Raw genomic sequence first — 20,317 nt, 5'->3', positions numbered from 1 at the left:
GGGATTTTCCAAGCAAGAATACTGGAGTGGGTTGCCATTTCCGTCTCCAGGTAGCACTACTTGAATCTTATTATTTGTTGGGTGGTATTCCACTGTGTGGCCATATATATATTGTGTGTATAAAATAATACATATAATTTATTTAACCAATTCACCAGGTCATTTGGATGTTTTTCTTTTTTCCTTCTGGCTCTTACCAAAATGCTCTTTTGAACATTTCTTGAAAGGTTTAAATAATGTGATGCTAAGCTCATGTTATTCACATAACATACGTATTCTGATCAAAAAATTTCAATGCAGACATTTTTTAATGATATTTTTTAAAATCCAGAAAAAAAGAAACTAATCACGGGGATAGGACATGAGGATTAAATTAACATTCCAAGATTCTCATCTAAAAAGAGGTGGTATTAGTAAAGTGTAGGAAATTATGACTGATATTGATAGAGTAAGCTTTAACTTCAGTTCAGTTCAGTTGCTCAGTCGTGTCCGACCCTTTGCAACCCCATGAATTGCAGCACGCCAGGCCTCCCTGTCTATCACCAACTCCTGGAGTTCACTCAAACTCATGTCCATCGAGTCGGTGATGCCATCTAGCCATCTCATCCTCTGTCATCGGAAATTATGACTGATATTGATAGAGTAAGCTTTAAGCTTTAACATAGGCAGTCTTAAAAAAAAAGTCTGCATAAAAGTAGAAAGGAGATTGATTTAGAACAGATCAAATTAAATCCTCTTTTACTTAGCTGTAATGAAAATATGAAATTTGTTACCTTGTGAAGCTTCACATGCTGGATATATAAATAAGCTCAAGAAAGGTTTACATGGTATGTATAAAAACATGTATCCCTGTGAAAGTTAAATCCATAATGGATTATTAAGGGGACATTAGAGCCATTCATGACATACTGGCTAACCTTTTAAATCAGTGTAATGGAAGTTTATACTAATACTAATACTATCTTGTCCCACAAATACCACTTACCATTGCTGTCAAATAGCAAAATTCTAGACTGTATAGAACATTGATCTGGCCTGGCATGATATTTCCACTGTTTTTATGTGCTGATAATCATTTTGTACTACTCATTTCCTATAAAATGAAAGCACCCAGAGTGACCTTAGGTTTGACCTTGAGGGGTTTTTTTTTTTGAGATTTTTGTTTTTTTGATGTGGATCATTTTTAAAAAGTCTTTATTGAATTTGCTACAATATTGTTTCTGTTCTATGTTTTGCTTATTTTGACCTTGAGACATGTGAAATCTTAGCTCCCCAACCAGGGATCAAACACACACCCCCTGAATTGGAAGGCAGTTTTAACCACTGGACTGCCAGGGAATTCCCTACCTTTGAGTTTTAAGGATGAATATTACTTATGTAATACAAGTAATATATTTTTGTGTTAAGCTTTTAAATCTATATTGTCATTTATTATATTAATATGAAATTTTCATTCTGTTCACATATGTCATGGATTTTTATATTTTCATCTTACGAAGCATTTTTGTGTGATCAAAGGACAAAATAAAACTTAATTTCTTCTAATTTTATTTTAATTTTTTGAATTGTTATAATCATTTTTATGTGTATTTACATCTTATTACAGAGTCTAGAAGACCCAAATCCATTTGAATTGCAAATTTTGGTTCATCAACATGTCACTTCTTGTGATCCAGTAAATAATAAGAGAAACTCATATCTGGAAAATAACTCTGACCAGGACCCTCCACATGTGTTAAGGAGATCGTCCAGACTAAAAGTAGTCAGAGAGGTAAAGCCCACAGATGACATGTATAAGATGCCAGAGAAAATTTTACCCAAAATTCTTGGCTGTGAGGATCAAACAAATAATAGCTCTTCAACTGAGAATTTCAGGTATGCTATAGACTTATGCTTGGGACATTAGAGTAAGTTTACAGTTCAGTTCAGTTCAGTCACTCAGTCATGTCTGACTCTTTGTGACCCCATGGACTGCAGCATGCCAGCCCTCCTTGTCCATCACCAACTCCTGGAGTTTACTCAAATTCAGTGTCCATTGAGTCAGTGATACCGTCCAATCATCTCATGCTCTTTTGTCCCCTTCTTCTCTTGTCTTCAGTCTTTCCCAGCATCAGGGGGTTTTCCAATGAGTCAGCTCTTCGCATCAGGTGGCAAAAGAATTGGAGTTTCAGCTTCAACATCAGTCCTTCCAGTGAACACCCAGGACTGATCTCCTTTAGGATGGACTGGTTGGATCTCCTTGCAGTCCAAGGGACTCTCAAGAGTCTTCTCCAACACCACAGTTCAAAGCATCAGTTCTTCGGTGCTCAGCTTTCTTTATAGTCCAACTCTCACATCCATACATGACCACTGGAAAAACCACAGCTTTGACTAGACAGACCTTTGTTGGCAAAGTAATGTCTCTGCTTTTTTACAGCATGTCTAAGTAAAGAACTTTATTTTTCAGTGTTGTTACATTTATTTTGCAATTAAAAAAAAAACCAGAAAACACCTTTACTTTCTCTTTTTAGGCTAAAGTAATGGGAAATTGTATTTTAGCTTAATACTAATTTTCTTTCTTTGTTTAAAATCCATCACCACACATAGTTACAAATTTTTTGGGGGGGAGTGGATGAGAGCTTTTAAGGTTTACTCTCTTAGCAGCTTTTCAAACATGTAATATGGTATTATTCACTCTACTCACCATGCTATACGTTACTACCTTTTGACCACCTTTACTCATTTCACTTACCCACCCTGTCTCTAACCTACAGAACCAGTCTATGCTCTGTATCCATTAATTTGTTTTTTTAGATTCCACATATAAGTGAGGTCATACATTGTTTGTCTTTCTCTGTCTGGCTTACTTCTTTTAGCATAATGCCCTCAAGGCCCATTTGTGTTGTCACAGGTGGCAGGATTTTCTTCTTTTCTATGGTTAAATACTTTTCCATTGTGTGTGTGTGTGTGACATTGTCTTTATCCATTCATCCGACGATGGATACTTAGGTTACTTCCGTGTCTTGACTGTTATAAATAAAGCTGTAGTGAAAATGGGACTGCAGATATTGTTTTGAGACAGTGATTTTGTTTCCTTTGAGTAGATACCCAGTAGTGGAGTTGCTGGATCCTATGGTAGTCCTGTTTTTAACTTTTTGAGGAATCGCTATGCTGTTTTCTATGGTGGTGGCACTCATTTACATTCCTAGCAACAGTGCGTGAAGGCTCCCTTTTCTCTGCACCCTCTCCAGCATTTATTATTTGTAGACTGTTTGATAATGACCGTTCTGACTGGTATGGGCTGATATCTTATTGTGGTTTTAATCTGCATTTCCCTGATGACTAGTGATACTGAGCACCTTTTCATGTACCATTTGGATGGTGGGCCATTTGGATGCTTTCTTTGGAAATGTCTCGTTAGCGCCTCTCACATTTTTTAATCGGATTTATTTTCTGTTTTGTTGTTGAGTTGTATGAGTTATTTATATGTTTTGGATACTACTTTTCAGATAGATGATTTGCAAATATTTTCTCCCTTTGGTAGTTTTTTTTTAAAATTTTTTTCATTTTGTTGATAGTTTCATTGTCTATACAGAAACTTTTTAGTTTGATGTAGTTTCACTTGTTTATTTTTGCTTTTGGTGTGAAATCCAAAAAATCATTTCCATGACTGATGTCAAGGTACTTACTTACATTTCTTCCTAGGAGTTTTATGGTTTCATGTCTTGTGTTTAAGTCTTTACTCCATTTTGAGTTGATTTTTGTATGTGGTTTAAGATTGTTGTCCAGTTTTTTTCTTTTACATATGACTGTCCAGTTTTCCTAACACCATTTATTGTAGAGACTATCCTTTCCCCATGGTATATTCTTGGCTCCTTTGTCATAGATTAATTGACCATATATAAGTAGGTTTATTTTGGAGTTCTCTGTTGTGTTTCATGGATCTATATGTCTGTTCTTATCTCAGTTTTTTAAACTTTTTGATCAGTGCCATACTACATGGCAAGCCCTTTCTTTCTTGCAGAGAGCCTGCCTCTTTTCCCCTAGAAGTTGGAAATAGAGTAGATAGTGGCATGCCTAGGTGGGGAGTGAAGGACAAGAGACTCAAAATACTCACACTTGTGACTGACTGTCCCTAAAGGAGAGATACCATAGATGACAAAAAGATAAGCCTAGAAACCATAATAACTGGCATATGTGTCACTGAATTATCTGCAGCTTACTCAGGAGCCGTCTCCTTGTATAAAACTGCCATCATGCCTTTGAGTTTTGAAAAATATTAGTCAAAAATTTGCTATGATTCTCTGTGATGTTTATAGAGAACACGATAGTAATTTTAAAAACATGTTTGATTTTCAAGAATGCAGAATCCTGCTTTAAAGATTCAAGGTAAAGGGAAGATTGTTCCTACATCCAGGCTCAAGAATGGAGAACAGATCAAGAAAAACAGAAAACCTGCAGGTAGGCCTGTTTTCTTTATTTCTCTAATAAGTCACTTACGGAAACAGAATTCTGGTACTGAAAAGGATTTAGAGATTATTGTGTCTCAGCTTCCTCATTTTACCGATGAGGAAGTTCAGAAAGGGTTTTCCCCAGCGCCGTGCAGCTCGTCAGCAGTGTAACTAGGACTTGATCCTTACCTTCTACCTCCTAAGCTTCCCCGGTGGCTCAGTCAGTGCCCTAACTTCTACCTCACAGGGTCATGTATTTTCTAAACTTGTGCTTTTAAGACAGTAATTTCAGAATCCTTTTTGGATTCAGATGTCTGACCTCTTTGTGGTATGGCTAGCCAACATAGGCTTTGGGAAATTAAACCCAGAAGAATAAATAGAGAAAAGAAGGCAAACGTATTATGTTTGTAGATGTTATTTCTTTGTTCCTATATGTAAAACTTCAAAGAATGAACTTAAAACTGTCAGAAATAGTAAGAACCTAGAAAGACGGGTTACAAAAAATAGATGGTGAGACAGTTGGTAGAATTGAGATATGGATTGTAGATTAAAGAATAATATTTTATCAGTGTTGAATTTTCTTAATTTAATCGTTATGTAAGGTAGTGTCCTTGTTTTTAGAGAATATATCCTTAAATATTAGTGAGTAAAGGAGCATGGTATATACAAATTATTATTTCTGTGTATATATATGTCTGTGTGCATGTATATATAAAGAGAGAGATAGAATGATTTAAGTGGTGGCAAAATGTTAACAATAGGTGGAGCCTTTGTTTTATTTTTACAACTGTTTTATAAATCTGAAATTATTTCCAGCTAAAAAGCTTTAAGAACATGTAACCTTTGTTCTGTAATAAAACAAAAGATGACAAATATCTTTCATATATATATTACACATTTTCAAAATATAAAAGAAGAACCCATTTACAATAGTTACAAAAGTGAGAAAATACCTACTTATGTGCTGCTGCTGCTGCTAAGTCACTTCAGTCGTGTCCGACTCTGTGCGACCCCATAGACGGCAGCCCACCAGGCTCCCCCGTCCTTGGGATTCTCCAGGCAAGAACACTGGAGTGGGTTGCCATTTCCTTCTCCAATGTATGAAAGTGAAAAGTGAAAGTGAAGTCGCTCAGTCATGTCCAACCCTTAGCGCCCCATGGACTGCAGCCCACTAGGCTCCTCTGTCTATGGGATTTTCCAGGCAAGAGTACTGGAGTGGGTTGTCATTGTGCCATGCCTTCATGAAGACAGTGTAAAAATTATGCTGAAGAATATAAAAAAGATGAAAAAATGGAAAGAAGAACTGTATTCTTGACAATAAAGATTCAGTATTGTAAGAAACTTCTCCCTAAATTATTCTGTAAATGCATGGCAGTGCAGTCAGAAACAGATTTCGTGTATTTGTTAATTTTTTTTTTTCGCTTTATAGGACTGGAGGCTAGCTTGAGAATAATATAAAATTTCAATTGGAAAAGTAAATATAAAAACTAGCCAAGAAAATTCTGAAAAAAAATAAAAGCAAAGGAAGAATAGAGAGGAACAAACCAGCTCTACATAATATGAAAGCAATTAGAAAAGCAGTAAAAATTAAAATAATTTGATACTGGCACAAGAATCGACAGATAAATCAACGAAGCAGAATAAAGTGTTTAGATGTAGAAGCCAGATACAATGGGAATATGGGGTCAGGTCTGTGATAAATATGGCATCTAAAATTGGTGGCAGAGAGAACTAAGCAATAAGTCATGAAAAACACAAAACTGGATCCCTATATTATTCCTTATACCAAATTTAATTCCTGTTTGGCCAAAAAGTTAAAAAAAAAATGCCCTAGAAGAAAAGACAAGTGAATCTTTTTCCAATCTTGGAAAAACCTTTGTGTAGAACAACTCAAACCCAGAAGCCAAGAGGGAAATGAATGATAAAAGTGACTACATTCATTAAAAAAAAATTGTATGGAAAAATATCCTAAAGAAGATCAGTCATCAAACATAGAAGAAATATTAATAACAATGACAAGGAGTTAATTATAATTGTATGCAAAAACCTCTTACAAACAGTTAACTATAAAGAACATAGGTAAGGGATATGAACAAGGAATTCACAGGAAAAAAATACATAAATACTTGAAAAGATTAGCATCTCATTCACATTTAACGAAATGCAAATTAAGAGGTGTAATTTTCACCTAAGAGAATGCCAGTAAACATTTGAGAATTCTCAGTGACAGGACTGCAGCAAAATATGGTTTTGATAATAGTGTGTGTTCAGTCTTTTTACAGGGTTGTTTACTTATCTTCATCAGAAGTTTAAATCACAATTCTTTTGAATCAGCAATTCTACTTAGAGGGATTTATTCTATGGCTATGTTTACTCAAATACGTAGGTATATTTTATAAGGATGTTCATTGCGGCATTGTTTACTATAATAGAATGACTTAGAAACAATCTAAATTGAATAGTTCTACAATATAACCAATTAAATAATACTCAGTCATTTATGAAATCAGAAGACTATAAATATGTGGATAAGGAAAAAAAGCTATTTTTTTTCATGTAATAAGAGTGACTCAAATTTCTTGTTGGAAACAATGCAAGCAGCAGTTTAAAAGTACTAAAAAAAATTCTATACCTAGAATTCTATACCTAGAACCTAGAATTCCATACCCAACATAATATCTTTCAGAAATGAAGGTGAAATAGTTTTAGATACACAAAAGCTGAAAGGACTCATCATGAGCAGACCCGTATTATAGGAAATTTTAAAGGACATTCTGCAGGCAGTAGAAAGATGACACTCAATGGGAATCTACATTTACACCTTGAAGATCATTGGACTTGTTAACTATATGTATAAAAATTATTCCATCAAACTGTGGAAAATTCTTAAAGAGATGGGGATACCAGACCACCTTGCCTGTCTCCTGAGAAACCTGTGTGCAGGTCAAGAGGCAGTAGTTAGAACTGGAACAACAGACTCTTTCAAAATTGGGAAAGGAGTACATCAAGGCTGTATATTGTCACCCTGCTTATTTAAGTTCTGTGCAGAGTACATCATGTGGAATGAGGCACAAGCTGAAATCGAGACTGCAGGGAGAAATATTGATAACCTCAGATATGCAGATGACACCACCCTTATGGCAGAAAGCGAAGAGGAACTAAAGAGCCTCTTGATGAAAGTGAAACAGGAAAGAGAAAAGCCTGGCTTAAAACTCAACATTCAGAAAACTAAGATCATGGTATCCCGGCCCATCACTTCATGGCAAATAGATGGGGAAACAATGGAAACAGTGACAGACTTTCTTTTTCTGGGCTCCAAAGTCACTGCAGATAGTGACTGCAGCCATGAAATTAAAAGACGCTTGCTCCTTGGAAGAAAAGCTGTGACCAACCTAGACAGCATATTAAAAAGCAGAGAGATTACTTTGCCAACAAAGGTCTGTCTAGTCAGGGCAATGTTTTTTCCAGTAGTCATGTATGGATGTGAGAATTGGGCTATAAAGAAAGCTGAGCACCAAATAATTGATGCTTTCAAACTGTGGTGTTTGTGAAGACTCTTGAGAGTCCCTTGGACTGCAAGGAGATCCAACCAGTCCATCCTAAAGGAAATCAGTCCTAAGTATTCATTGGCAGGACTGATGTTGAAGCTGAAACTCCAATACTTTGGCCACCTGATGTGAAGAACTGACTCACTGGAAAAGACCGTGATGCTGGGAAAGATTGAAGGCAGGAGGACAAGGGGATGACAGAGGATGAAATGGTTGGATGGCATCACTGACTCAATGGACATGAGTTTGTGCAAGCTCTAGGAGTTGGTGATGGACAGGGAAGCCTGGTGTGCTGCAGTCTGTGGGGTTGCAAAGAGTCCGACATGACTGAGCGACTAAACTGATGGATAAAAATGCAGATTTTTTTCTTATTAATCAATTTTAAAGAATAATTGACTATTTAAACAAAAATAACAATTGATTATGAGACTTTAAATGTACATAAAAGTAAAATGCCTGGCAATAATAACATAAAAAGACTTTTAGGGGAGAAATGGAAGTATACCACTGTAAAATTTATGTAAGGAGATATCATTTGGAGGTAGACTGTGATAAGTTGATGAAGAAGGGAATGGCAACCCACTCCAGTATTCTTGCCTGGAGAATCCCATGGACAGATGAGAGCCTGGTGGGCCACAGTCCATGGCGTCACAGAGAATTGGACACAACTAAGTGACTTTCCCTTACTCACTCACTCATGATAAGTTGAAGATACACTATAAACCCTGAAAAAAACATTTTAACAAATAACTAATCACAATGAAAAATCAACACAGATGATACAATGGATTAACAAAAATATTCATTTTTAATCCAAAAGGAGGTAGAAGAGGGAAAAGAAAATAAAGGACGGATGAGAAAAACTGAAAAGAAATAATAAGATGATACTCTCAAACCCAACCATACGTTAACAATCACACTGAATATAAATGATTAAGAGACTCTCAGTTAAAAGGCAGAGTTGTTACATTGGGTAAAAAGCAAGACTAAACTATATGCTTACTTTCAGAAACATATTTGAAATATAAATGCATAAATAGGTTAAAATGAAAAGAATAGAGGGAAAATATACTTTGCTAGCATCAGTTGTATTAGTTTCCTATGGTGATAACAATTTACAACAAAGTTTGTGACTTAACACAAATTCATTCTCTTACAGTCCTGAAGTCAGAAGTCCAAATGAGTGCTGGGAGTTAAAACCAAGGTCTCAGCAGGGCTGGTTCCTTCTCTGTGCTCAGCGAAAAATGTGTTCCTTTCCCTTCCAGCTGCTGGAGGCTATGGCATTCCTTTGCTGCTGGCTGCTGCTGCTGTTGCTGCTGGCTACATCTGTCCAATCTGTGCTTCTCTTATCACTTTGCCTTCCCCTCTTTTAATCTTTTTGCTTTCCTCTGTGTTTAATTTTAATACAAAATTTAAAGGTTATACTCCATTTGCAGTTATTACAAAATGCTGGCTATATTCCCCATATTGTACAGCATATCCTTGTGACCTGTCATACACCCAGTAGCTTGTACTTCTCACTCCCCACTCCTATATTGCCCCTCCCCACCCCACTGATAACTAGTTTGTTCTCTGTATCTGTGAGTCTTTTGTTATAGTCATTAGTTTTTTGTATTTTTTAGACTTCACATAAGAAGGATACCATGCAGTATTTATCTTTCTCTTTCTGACTGTTTCACTTAGCATAATGGTCTCCAAGTCCATCCATATTCCTGCAAATGGTAAAATTTAGTTCCTTTGAATGGCTGAGTTCCCAGTGGCTCAGGGGTAAAGAATCCACCTGCAGTGTAGGAGAAGTAGGTTTGATCCCTGGGTCCAGAAGATCTCCTGGAGAAGGAAATGGTAACCTACTTCAGTATTCTTGCCTGGGAAGTCCCATGGACAGAGAAGCCTGGTGGGCTACACTCCATGGGGTCGCGAAGAGTCTCGTACAACTGAGCAACTAAACAACAACAATGCCTGAGTAATATTCCATTGTATATGCATACACATGTCCTTTATCCATTCATCTGTTGATGGACACTTAGGTGGCTCCCATATCTTGGCAATTATAAATAATGCTACTATGATCATTGGGGTACATGTATCTTTTTAAATATTATTATTTTTTTCATATGTATATCCAGGATTGGAGTTACTGGGTCATGTGGTAGTTCTATTTTTATTTTTTTGGGAAACCTCCATACTCTTTTGCACAGTGGCCACACCAATTTACATTCCCACCAACCCTTTCATCTTTAAAGAATTCTTGTGATTGTGTAGATACCCAGATAATCCATGGTAAGATTCTCTTCCCTAGATCCTTAATCACATCTGCAAAGTCTCTTTTGCTGTCTATAAGAGAACATTCTCAGGGTTTGGGGGATTAAGATATGAAGGAAGCTGTAAGCAAAACAACAGATTGGGAGGAAATATTTGCAAATGATGTGACCAACAAGGGATTAGTCTCCAGAATTTACAAATAGCTCATGTGGCATAATATCATCAAAACAAACAAACCAATCAAAAAATGGGCTGAAGAGCTAAATAGACATTTCTCCAAAGGAGGCATACAGATGGCCAAGAGGCACATGAAAAAATGTTCAACATCACTAATTATTAAGAGAAATGCAAATCAAAACTACAGTGAGATATCATTTCACACCAGTCAAAATGGCTATCTTCCAAAAATCTACAAACAGTAAGTGCTAGAGGGAGTGTGGAGAGAAGGGAACCCTCCAACACTATTGGTGGAAATGCAAATTGGTATAGCCACTATGGCAGAAAGCGAAGAACTAAAGAGCCTCTTGATGAAAGTGAAAGAGAAGAGTGAAAAAGTTGACTTAAAACACAACATTCAGAAAACTAAGATCATGGCATCCAGTCCCATCACTTAATGGCAAATAGATGGAAAAACAGTTGAAACAGTGACAGACTTTATTTTGGGGACCTCCAGAATCACTGCAGCCACGGAATTAAAAGATGCTCGCTCCTTGGAAGAAAAGCTCTGACTAACCTAGACAGCATATTAAAAAGCAGAGACATTACTTTGCCGATGAAGGTTCGTCTAGTCAAATCTGTGGTTTTTCCAGTGGTTGTGTATGGATGTAAGAGTTGGACTATAAAGAAAGCTGAGCACCAAATAATTGATGCTTTTGAACTGTGGTGTTTGTGAAGACTCTTGAGAGTCCCTTGGACTGCAAGGAGATCCAACCAGTCCATCCTAAAGGAAATCAGTCCTGAGTATTCATTGGAAGGACTGATGCTGAAGCTGAAACTCCAATACTTTGGCCACCTGATGTGAAGAACTGACTCACTGGAAAAGACCCTGATGCTGGGAAAGATTGAAGGCGGGAGGAGAAGGGGATGACAGAGGATGAGATGGTTGGATGGCATCACTGACTCAATGGACATGAGTTTGTGCAAGCTCTAGGAGTTGGTGATGGACAGGGAAGCCTGGCGTTCTGCAGTTTATGAAGTTGCAAAGAGTTGGACACGACTGAGTGACCAAACTGAACTGAACTATGGAGAACAGTATGGAGGTTGCTTTCAAAACTAAAAACAGAGCTACCATATGACCCTGCAATCCTACTCCTGGACACACATTGGGCGAAAAACATGGTCTGAAAGGATACATGCACCCCAGTGTTCATTGCAGCACTGTTTACAATAGCTAAGCCATGGAAACAACTTAATACTCATCAACAAAGGAATGGATAAGGATGATGTGGTACATATATACAATGGAATATTACTTAACCATTAAAACAAATGAAATAATGCCATTTGCAGCAACATGGATAGACCTAGAAATTGTCATGCTGAGTGAAGTAAGTCAGAGAAAGAGAAATATTGTATGATATCTCATATATGGAATCTAAAAAAGAAATGATAAAAATGAACTCATTTACAAAACAGAAACAGACTCACAGACTTAGAGAACAAACTTAAAGTTACCAGGGGAAAGAGTGGGGGGATGGGGTAGTTAGGGAGTTTGGGATGGAACTGTATACGCATTACTGTATTTAAAATGGATAACCAACAAGGACCTACTGTATAGCACAGGGAACTTTGCTAAAAATAATATACCAACCTAAATGGGAAAAGAATTTGAAAAAGAATAGATACATGTTTATATAAAATAAAATATTGCAACTCTCAAAGAAAAGATATGAACATCTTTGGAGGACCATTATTTATCTTACCACACAAATTAGAAGATGACTGAAGTCACTATATACTGTTATATAGAACAGCATATATTATGAACTGTAAACATTATATAATACATCATTAGTACCAGACAGAGTAGATTTTAGAACAAAGGATCTTAGCAGGGATAAAGTTATTTCATAATGATGCAGGGGTTACTTCTCTAAGTGTGTGTGTGTGTGTGTGTGTGTGTGTGTGTGTGTGTGTGAGAGAGTCACTCTACTGCTGCTAAGTCGCTTCAGTCGTGTCTGACTCTGTGCAACCCCAGAGACAGCAGCCCACCAGGTTCCCCCGTCCCTGGGATTCTCCAGGCAAGAATACTGGAGTGGGTTGCCATTTCCTTCTCCAATGCATGAGAGTGAAAAGTGAAAGTGAAGTCACTCAGTCATGTCTGACTCTGTGCGACCCCATGGACTGCAGCCTACCAGGCTCATCCGTCCATGGGATTTTCCAGGCAAGAGTGCTGGAGTGGGGTGCCATTCCCTTTTCCAGGGGATCTTCCTGATCCAGGGATCAAACCCTGATCTCCTGCATCACAGGTAGAGTTTTTACCATTTGAGCTACAGGGAGAACTCTTCCCCAAGAGTACGTAATAATTCTAAACAATTTTTCTCTCTTTTTTTCTTCCAGTTTTGTTGAGATATAATTGACATACAGCTTGGTATAAATTTAAGGTGTACAACATAATGATTTGACATTATATGTATCATGAAATGATTACCACAGTAAGTTTAGTGGAGATCCATCATTTATATAGACACAAAATTAAAGAAATAGAAAAAATTTTTTTTCCTTGTGTTGAGAAGTCTTAGGATTTGCTCTTAACCACTTTCACACATAATATGCAGCAGTGTTAATTATATTTATCATAGTGTACATTATATCCGAGGTACTTACTTATAACGGGGAGTGTGTACCTTTTGACTTCCTTGATGCAATTCCCCCAACCCCTTCCCCTTACTCCCAATAACCACAAATGTGGTCTCTTTTCTAATGAGTTTGTTTATTTGCTTGTTTATTTTTGAAGTGTAATGACCTCAACTTTGCATTGGCTTCATAGTGATTCAGTGGTTCTATACTTTTTAAATTGATCATTATGATAAGTCTAGATACCATCTTTTACCATACAAAGATATTACATATTACTGTATTCTCACACTGTACAGTTATACCTGCTGCTGCTAAGTCACCTCAGTCGTGTCTGACTCTGTGCGACCCCAGAGAGGGCAGCCCACCAGACTCCTCCATCCCTGGGATTCTCCAGCAAGAACGCTGGAGCGGGTTGCCATTTCCTTCTCACATGCGTGAAAGTGAAAAGTGAAAATGAAGTCACTCAGTCGCGTCCGACTCCCAGCGACCCCATGGACTGCAGCCCACCAGGCTCCTCCGTCCCTGGGATTTCCCGGGCAGGAGTGCTGGAGTGGGGTGCTGTTGCCTTCTCCAGCATACCTGGGCCTCCTTTATTTTGCAGCTGGAGTTTTGTACCTCTTAGGACCCCTTACCTGTGTCTCTCGTCCCCTCACTCCCTCCACTCTGGCAACCACCTGTTGGTTTTCTGAATCTGTGACTGTTTCTGTTTTGTTACGTTTGTTCATTTGTTTTGTTTTTTAGATTCCATATATAAGGGAAATAGTGCAGTGTTTGTCTTTCTCTGTCTGACTTATTTCACTTAATACCCTTTATGTCCACCCATGTTGTTGCATATGGGAAGATTTCACTCTTTTCATGGCTGAATAATACTCCATTTTTGCCTTTTCATATTGTTCATGGGGTTCTCAAGGCAAGAATGCTGAAGTGGTTTTTCATTCCCTTCTCCAATGGACCATGTTTTGTCAGAACTCTCCCCCATGACCTTTCCATCTTGGGTGGCCCTACATGACATAGCTCATAGTTTCATTGAGGTACACAAGACTGTGATCCATGTGATCATAAAAAGCAGAGACATCACTTTGCCGACAAAGGTCCATATGGTCAAAGCTACGGTTTTTCCAGTAGTCATATGTGGATATGAGAGTTGGATCATAAAGAAGACTGAGTGCTGAAGAATTGATGCTTTTGAACTGTGGTGTTGGAGAAGACTCTTGAGAGTCCCTTGGACAGCAAGGAGATCAAACCAGTCAGTCCTAAAGGAAATCAACCCTGAATATTCATCAGAGGGACTGATGCCGAAGCTGAAGCTCCAATACTTTGGCCACTTGATGTGAAGAACCATCTCATTGGAAAAGACCCTGAGCCTGGGAAAGATTGAGGGCAGGAGGAGAAGGAGGCGACAGAGGGTGAGATGGTTGGATGGCATCATTGACTCAATGGACATGAGTTTGAGCAAACTGTGGGAGATAGAGGACAGGGAAGCCTGGTATGTTGCAGTCCATGGGGTCGCAAAGAGTAGGACATGATTGAGCAGCGAGCAACAGCAATATTCCATCATATACATATGTCATAGCTTTACCCATTCGTCTATTAATGGACAGTTAGGTTGCTTCCATATCTCTAAAAATGCTGCAGTGAACCTAAGGGTGCATACATCTTTTCTAGTTAGTGTTTTCACAGAGGATCTGAATAGACATTATTCCAGAGAAGACATATAGATGGCCACAGACACATGAAAAGGTGCTCCACGTCACAAATCATCAGGGAAGTGCAAGTCAAAACCGCAATGAGATATCATCTCACCCCTGTTAAAATGGCTGTTATCAAAAAGACAGTAAATGACAAGTGGAAGGGAGGTTGTTGAGAAAAGGAAACACTGCACTGTTGCTGGGAAATGTAAATTGGTACAGTCACTATGGAAAACAGTATGAAGAGTGCTCAAAAAGTTAGAGCTACAGTATCATCCAGCAATTCCACTCCTGGTTATCTATCTGAAGTAAACAATTATTCTGTTAATAACAGAGTTTCAAAATACATGAAGCGGAAACTGATAAAAGTGCAAGAAGAAATAGACAAATCCACAATTATAGTCAGTGATTTTAATGCCAGTCTTCAGTGATCATTAACTCATTATAATGACCCAAGTGGACAGTAAGGATAGAGGGGATTCAAACAACGCTGTCAGACAGCTTGGTCTGTTTAACATCTGTGTAACTTTCCCCTCAAGGTCAGAAGATAACACATTCTTTTCAAGTGCACTCAGAATATTTATCAAGATAGTTTATATGCTGAACCATAAAAGAAGTATCAATAAATATAAAAGGGTTAATATCATAAAGTGTTTTTTATAATTGCAAATAGAATTAACGGAAGATCAGTAACAGAAAGATCTCTAAAATCTTGAGATATTTGGAAAGTAGCACACTTTAAAATAACCCATGGGTCAAGGAAATTTAAAGGAAATTTGAGAATATGTTTAACTAAAATAGAGTGAAAATACAACGTAGCACACACAAAAAAGTCACTGCAGGAAGGCACTGTCTGAAAGCCAGGAAGAGGTCTCAGCAGAAACAGAATTTTGTAGCACCTTAATTGTGGACTTTCAGCCTCTAGAACTATGAGAAAATAAGTTTCTGTTTAAGCCGCTCAGTTTGTAGTACTCAGTTATGTTAGCCTTAGTCAACTGATACTAATAGTCAATAATAGTCAGCTAATTTCATGAAGATGTCATGAAAAGAGTGATGGGGGAATTGTAGTACTAAATGCCTGTTAGAAATAAAGAACCCTCTCAAATCAGTGATACCAGCTTCTAACTTAAGGAACTAGGAAAAAAAAAAAGAGTGAATGAAATCCAGAGTAAACAGAGGAAATAGTAAAGGAGAAAACAGTGGTAAAGCAAAAATCAATGAAATTGAAAACAGAATAATAATAAGGAAAATCAATAAAACTAATCTTGGAGAAGATCAGTAAAATTGATAAACCTTTCTCAAACTGACCAGGGAAAAAAATAGAAGCACAGATTACCAACGTCAGAAGTAAGAGAGGTGACATCATGACCTAGTCTACAGATATGCAAAAGGATAATAAGGGAATATTATGAACAACTTTTTGCCAATGCATCAGATGAAATGGACAAATTCCTTGACAGACATAAGTATTATAAACCAATGGGCAACCTGAGTAATAACAAATCTACTAAGTAAATTGCATCTTTATTTCAAAACTTCCCCACCAAAAAGCTAATCAACAAACAACAACAAACCAAAAAAACTTCTAGGCCAAGATGCCTCCTGTTCAGTTCAGTTCAGTTGCTCAGTCGTGTCTGACTCTTGGCAACCCCACGAACTGCAGCATGCCAGGCCTCCCTGTCCATCACCATCTCCTGGAGTTCACTCAGACTCACATCCATCGAGTTGGTGATGCCATCCAGCCATCTCATCCTCTGTCGTCCCCTTCTCCTCCTGCTCCCAATCCCTCCCAGCATCAGTCTTTTCCAATGAGTCAACTCTTGGCATGAAGTGGCGAAGTACTGGAGTTTCAGCTTTAGCATCATTCCTTCCAAAGAACACTCAGGGCTGATCTCCTTTAGAATGAACTGGTTGGATCTCCTTGCAGTCCAAGGGTCTCTCAAGAGTTCTCCAAAACCACAGTTCAAAAGCATCAATTCTTCGGCGCTCAGCTTTCTTCACAGTCCAACTCTCGCGTGCATACATGACCACTGGAAAAACCATAGCCTTGACTAGACGGACCTTTGTTGGCAAAGTAATGTCTCTGCTTTTCAATATGCTGTCTAGGTTGGTCATAACTTTCCTTCCAAGGAGTAAGCATCTTTTAATTTCATGGCTGCAGTCACCATCTGCAGTGATTTTGGAGCCCAAAAAGATAAAGTCTGACACTGTTTCCACTGTTTCCCCATCTATTTCCCATGAAGTGATGGGACCAGATGCTATGATCTTAGTTTTCTGAATGTTGAGCTTTAAGCCAACTTTTTCACTCCCCTCTTTCACTTTCATCAAGAAGCTTTAGTTGACTAAGGCTAACATAACTGAGTACTATGAACTGGGTGGCTTAAACAACAGAAACTTATTTTCTTATAGTTCTAGATGCTGAAAGTCCACAAGTAAGATGCTACAATATTCTGTTTCTGCTGAGACCTCTCTTCCTGGCTTTCAGACAGTGCCTTCCTGCAGTGACTTTTTTGTGTGTGCAGAGAGCTTTAGTGTTTCTTCCTTTTTTATAAGGATGCCAACCCTATTATATTAGGGCTTCAACACATGAATTTTGTGAGAATATACTTCAATCCATTATACCTTCAATAGTGAATTCTGCCAAACAGCTAAGGAAGAAATAATACCAGTTCTTCACAAAGTGAGTGAAGTGAAATTGCTCAGTCGTGTCTGACTCTTTGCGACCCCGTGGACTGTAGCCTACCAGGCTCCTCCATCCATGGGATTCTCTAGGCAAGAATACTGGAGTGGGTTGCCATTTTCTTCTCCAGGGGGTCTTCCCGACCCAGGGTTCAAACCCGGGTCTCCCACATTGGAGGCAGATGTTTTACCCTCTGAGCCACCAGGGAAGCCAGGAAAGAGTTCTTCACAAACTCTTACAAAAACCTGACGATGAGGAACTGTTTCCAGCTCCTCTTATGAGGTCACCATTAAACTGATAGAAAAATCAAAGACATTGCAAGAACAGAAAACTGCAGTTCAGTATCCTTCATAAGCAGAGGTGCAAAAATCTAAACAATTTTAGCAAATCATATGCAACATATGTGCATATGTACAGTGTAACCAAGTGAGATTTATCACAGGAATGTTGGGTTGACTTTACATTTGAAAGTCAAACACTGTAATTTGTTATATTAACAAGTTAAAAGAGAAAAATCGTATGATCACCTCAGTAGATGATGCAGAGAAAGATTTTGGTAATACCTAATAGCCATTACTGATTAAAAACTCAGCACATTTATAATAGAGGGGAACTGGGTCAACCTGATAAAGGGCATCTACAAGAAGATACACAGCTCTCATACATAACGGTAAAAGACTTAGTGCTTTCCCCCGAGATCAGAAATGAGATAGGAAAGTCTGTTCTCACTACTTCTTTTGCTCATTGAAAGAAAACAGTCTTCAGTCACAAGTCACATGATCGTCTGTAGAAAATCTGATGGAAACTACAATAAAAGCTAATAAAAGCTAATAAAGTGAGTTTAGCAAAGTTGCAACATAACAGATCAATATACTAATATTAATTACACTTCTTTATTCTAGCAACAAACAATTTGGAAGTTAAATTTGAAAGCCAAACAATTAGGAAGTGAGATTTATGCTGAAATTTCAAAAAATGTGAAATACAGATAAAATTTAACAAATGATGTAAAAGGTATGCTGAAACCTACAAGATGTTACACATAGAGAGCAAAATTTGATGGAGAGAAATGGAAACATACCTTGTTCATTGAGTCAGAAGACTCGATATGGTTAAGATTTTTTTCTGCTGAGATATATTTATGGAATCTACACAATCTTAATCAAAATCCCTGTAGGATTTTTTTTTTTTGGTAGAAATTCAAAAGCTGGTTCTAAAATTCATATGGAATGCAAAGGATTTAAATAGACAACTCTGATAAAGAACAAAGTTTTGAGAGTTAACACTACCTTATTTCAAGAATTATTATTTTATGGCTGTGGTGATCAAAACAGCATGGTACTGTCATCAAGATAGGGAAATATTAGTAGATCAGCGGAAGAGAAGGGAGTTCAGAAGCAAACCCTGAGTTTTGACAAAGGCACAGGCCTTTATAGTAGAGAACAATTGAAAATCTGTATGCTGCAGAATATTATTGAGTGTTTTTCTCTGTATTTTAAGAGTGTTTATTTTTGTTTTGTCCAACAAGTTACTTAAAGATCAGCTTGGTCCTTTCAATACATTTAAAAAATCCTGGTTAAGTAGGTCTAGTGTAGGCCTTACTCTGTCCCTAAGATATGACCCGCTAAAGGTCTCTCTAAATGCCCCAGTTGCTCAACAAAGTCTCTCTCCCCAGATGGGCAGGACTGTAAATGTTCCCCAGCCTGCATGATCTCCGATGGTGGTTATTAATAATTTATAGTTCCTGGGTACTTCTTGCCCAGTCTCATATGACTATTTACCCATGAATGGTTTAGTATTCGGATAATGACTCAGAGAGCCCCTTTTATAGATTTCTGGTGCCTTTTCTCTACAGCCTCATCTCTAGTGCCCTGCCCTGTAAATTTTTTTACCCCAGCCTCCCCAGACGCTGACCTGTCTCCTCCGCCCAGCAGGAGCAACTCATAGGCTGGTGTTATCCTCGGGAAACCCCAGACAGGAAGCTGGGGTGACCTCAGGTCTCACTGCATCGTGTGCCTTCACTCAGGGAGCCATAGATCTAACTACCCGTTTTTCTAATTTCTGGATAAAGGGTTCCCCCCACCCCATATATGTTATTTAGTTTTCTAGTTGTTTACAACGGGACAGTAAGTCGTAGCAGTTATTTAGTCCTGATTGGAAGTGAATATCTTTCACAACTTTGTTTTCATTGAAAATTTTTATATTCTTAATTTGTTTTTAATAAATTTCATAGTTATAATAGCAAGTACAACTGGCAAAGACAGATATGGAATAAAGACTATTGGTCTTTACATATAGTTTATCTGGTGGGAGCAGAATGCTTTGCAGTCTGGGGTAGGGGAAGGTAGGCTCAAGTGTTCAGCAGTTGGTTTGTTTTAGTTTACAGTGGGACTGAATGGAGAGAATCACATAAAAACAAAGCAGTTGAATTGTGATCCATTGAGAAAATCTGCTGCAGTACTCAGTTACCTTTTAGGATGGAGCAGGGTATTTACATGAAAACTAGAAAAGCTGTCATCAAAGCTTTTCTGAAATTTGGGAAAACCAAATGAGTATTATCTGTAGAAGTGGACAGGATTTGGGTTATCTAAATGAAGAGTTTCAGTATTTTAGGAGGCACAGTGGAGAAATGATACTTGGTATGCAGAACCTGGAAAACTATTTCAATTGTGTATTTCCTGGCTTAGGAAGTCAAAACTATTATACAGCTCAAGATCATAGTCCTTTATTTAATTTCATGGCAATTATTTTTAGCAAAGAAAGAAAATTTAGTAACATTTTTTTTTCTGGTTTTCCTGGAGGTAATTTTTTGTATCTTTCTGATACAGTTCTGAGATTTTCTCTTCATGGTTTTATAAGACATTTCAGTATTGTAACATTTTGTTAGGTGTAATAACATCTAAATAGTCC

At 37.8% G+C, this 20,317-nt stretch overlaps 1 protein-coding gene across 1 annotated transcript in view; it reads left to right on the top strand.

Annotated features, from left to right (window-relative positions):
- ANKRD31 (ankyrin repeat domain 31) overlaps positions 1-20,317 on the top strand; it is a 135,039-nt gene that overhangs the window by 33,299 nt on the left and 81,423 nt on the right. The window contains 3 exon segments of the mRNA XM_052646829.1: positions 1,607-1,875; positions 4,340-4,440; positions 8,257-8,265. Coding sequence (XP_052502789.1) covers positions 1,607-1,875; positions 4,340-4,440; positions 8,257-8,265 — 379 coding nt within the window.

The sequence above is a fragment of the Budorcas taxicolor genome, chromosome 10 (assembly GCF_023091745.1).
Source record: "Budorcas taxicolor isolate Tak-1 chromosome 10, Takin1.1, whole genome shotgun sequence".
NCBI classification, from domain to species: domain Eukaryota; kingdom Metazoa; phylum Chordata; class Mammalia; order Artiodactyla; family Bovidae; genus Budorcas; species Budorcas taxicolor.
This window is presented reverse-complemented; position numbering and strand designations above follow the sequence as displayed.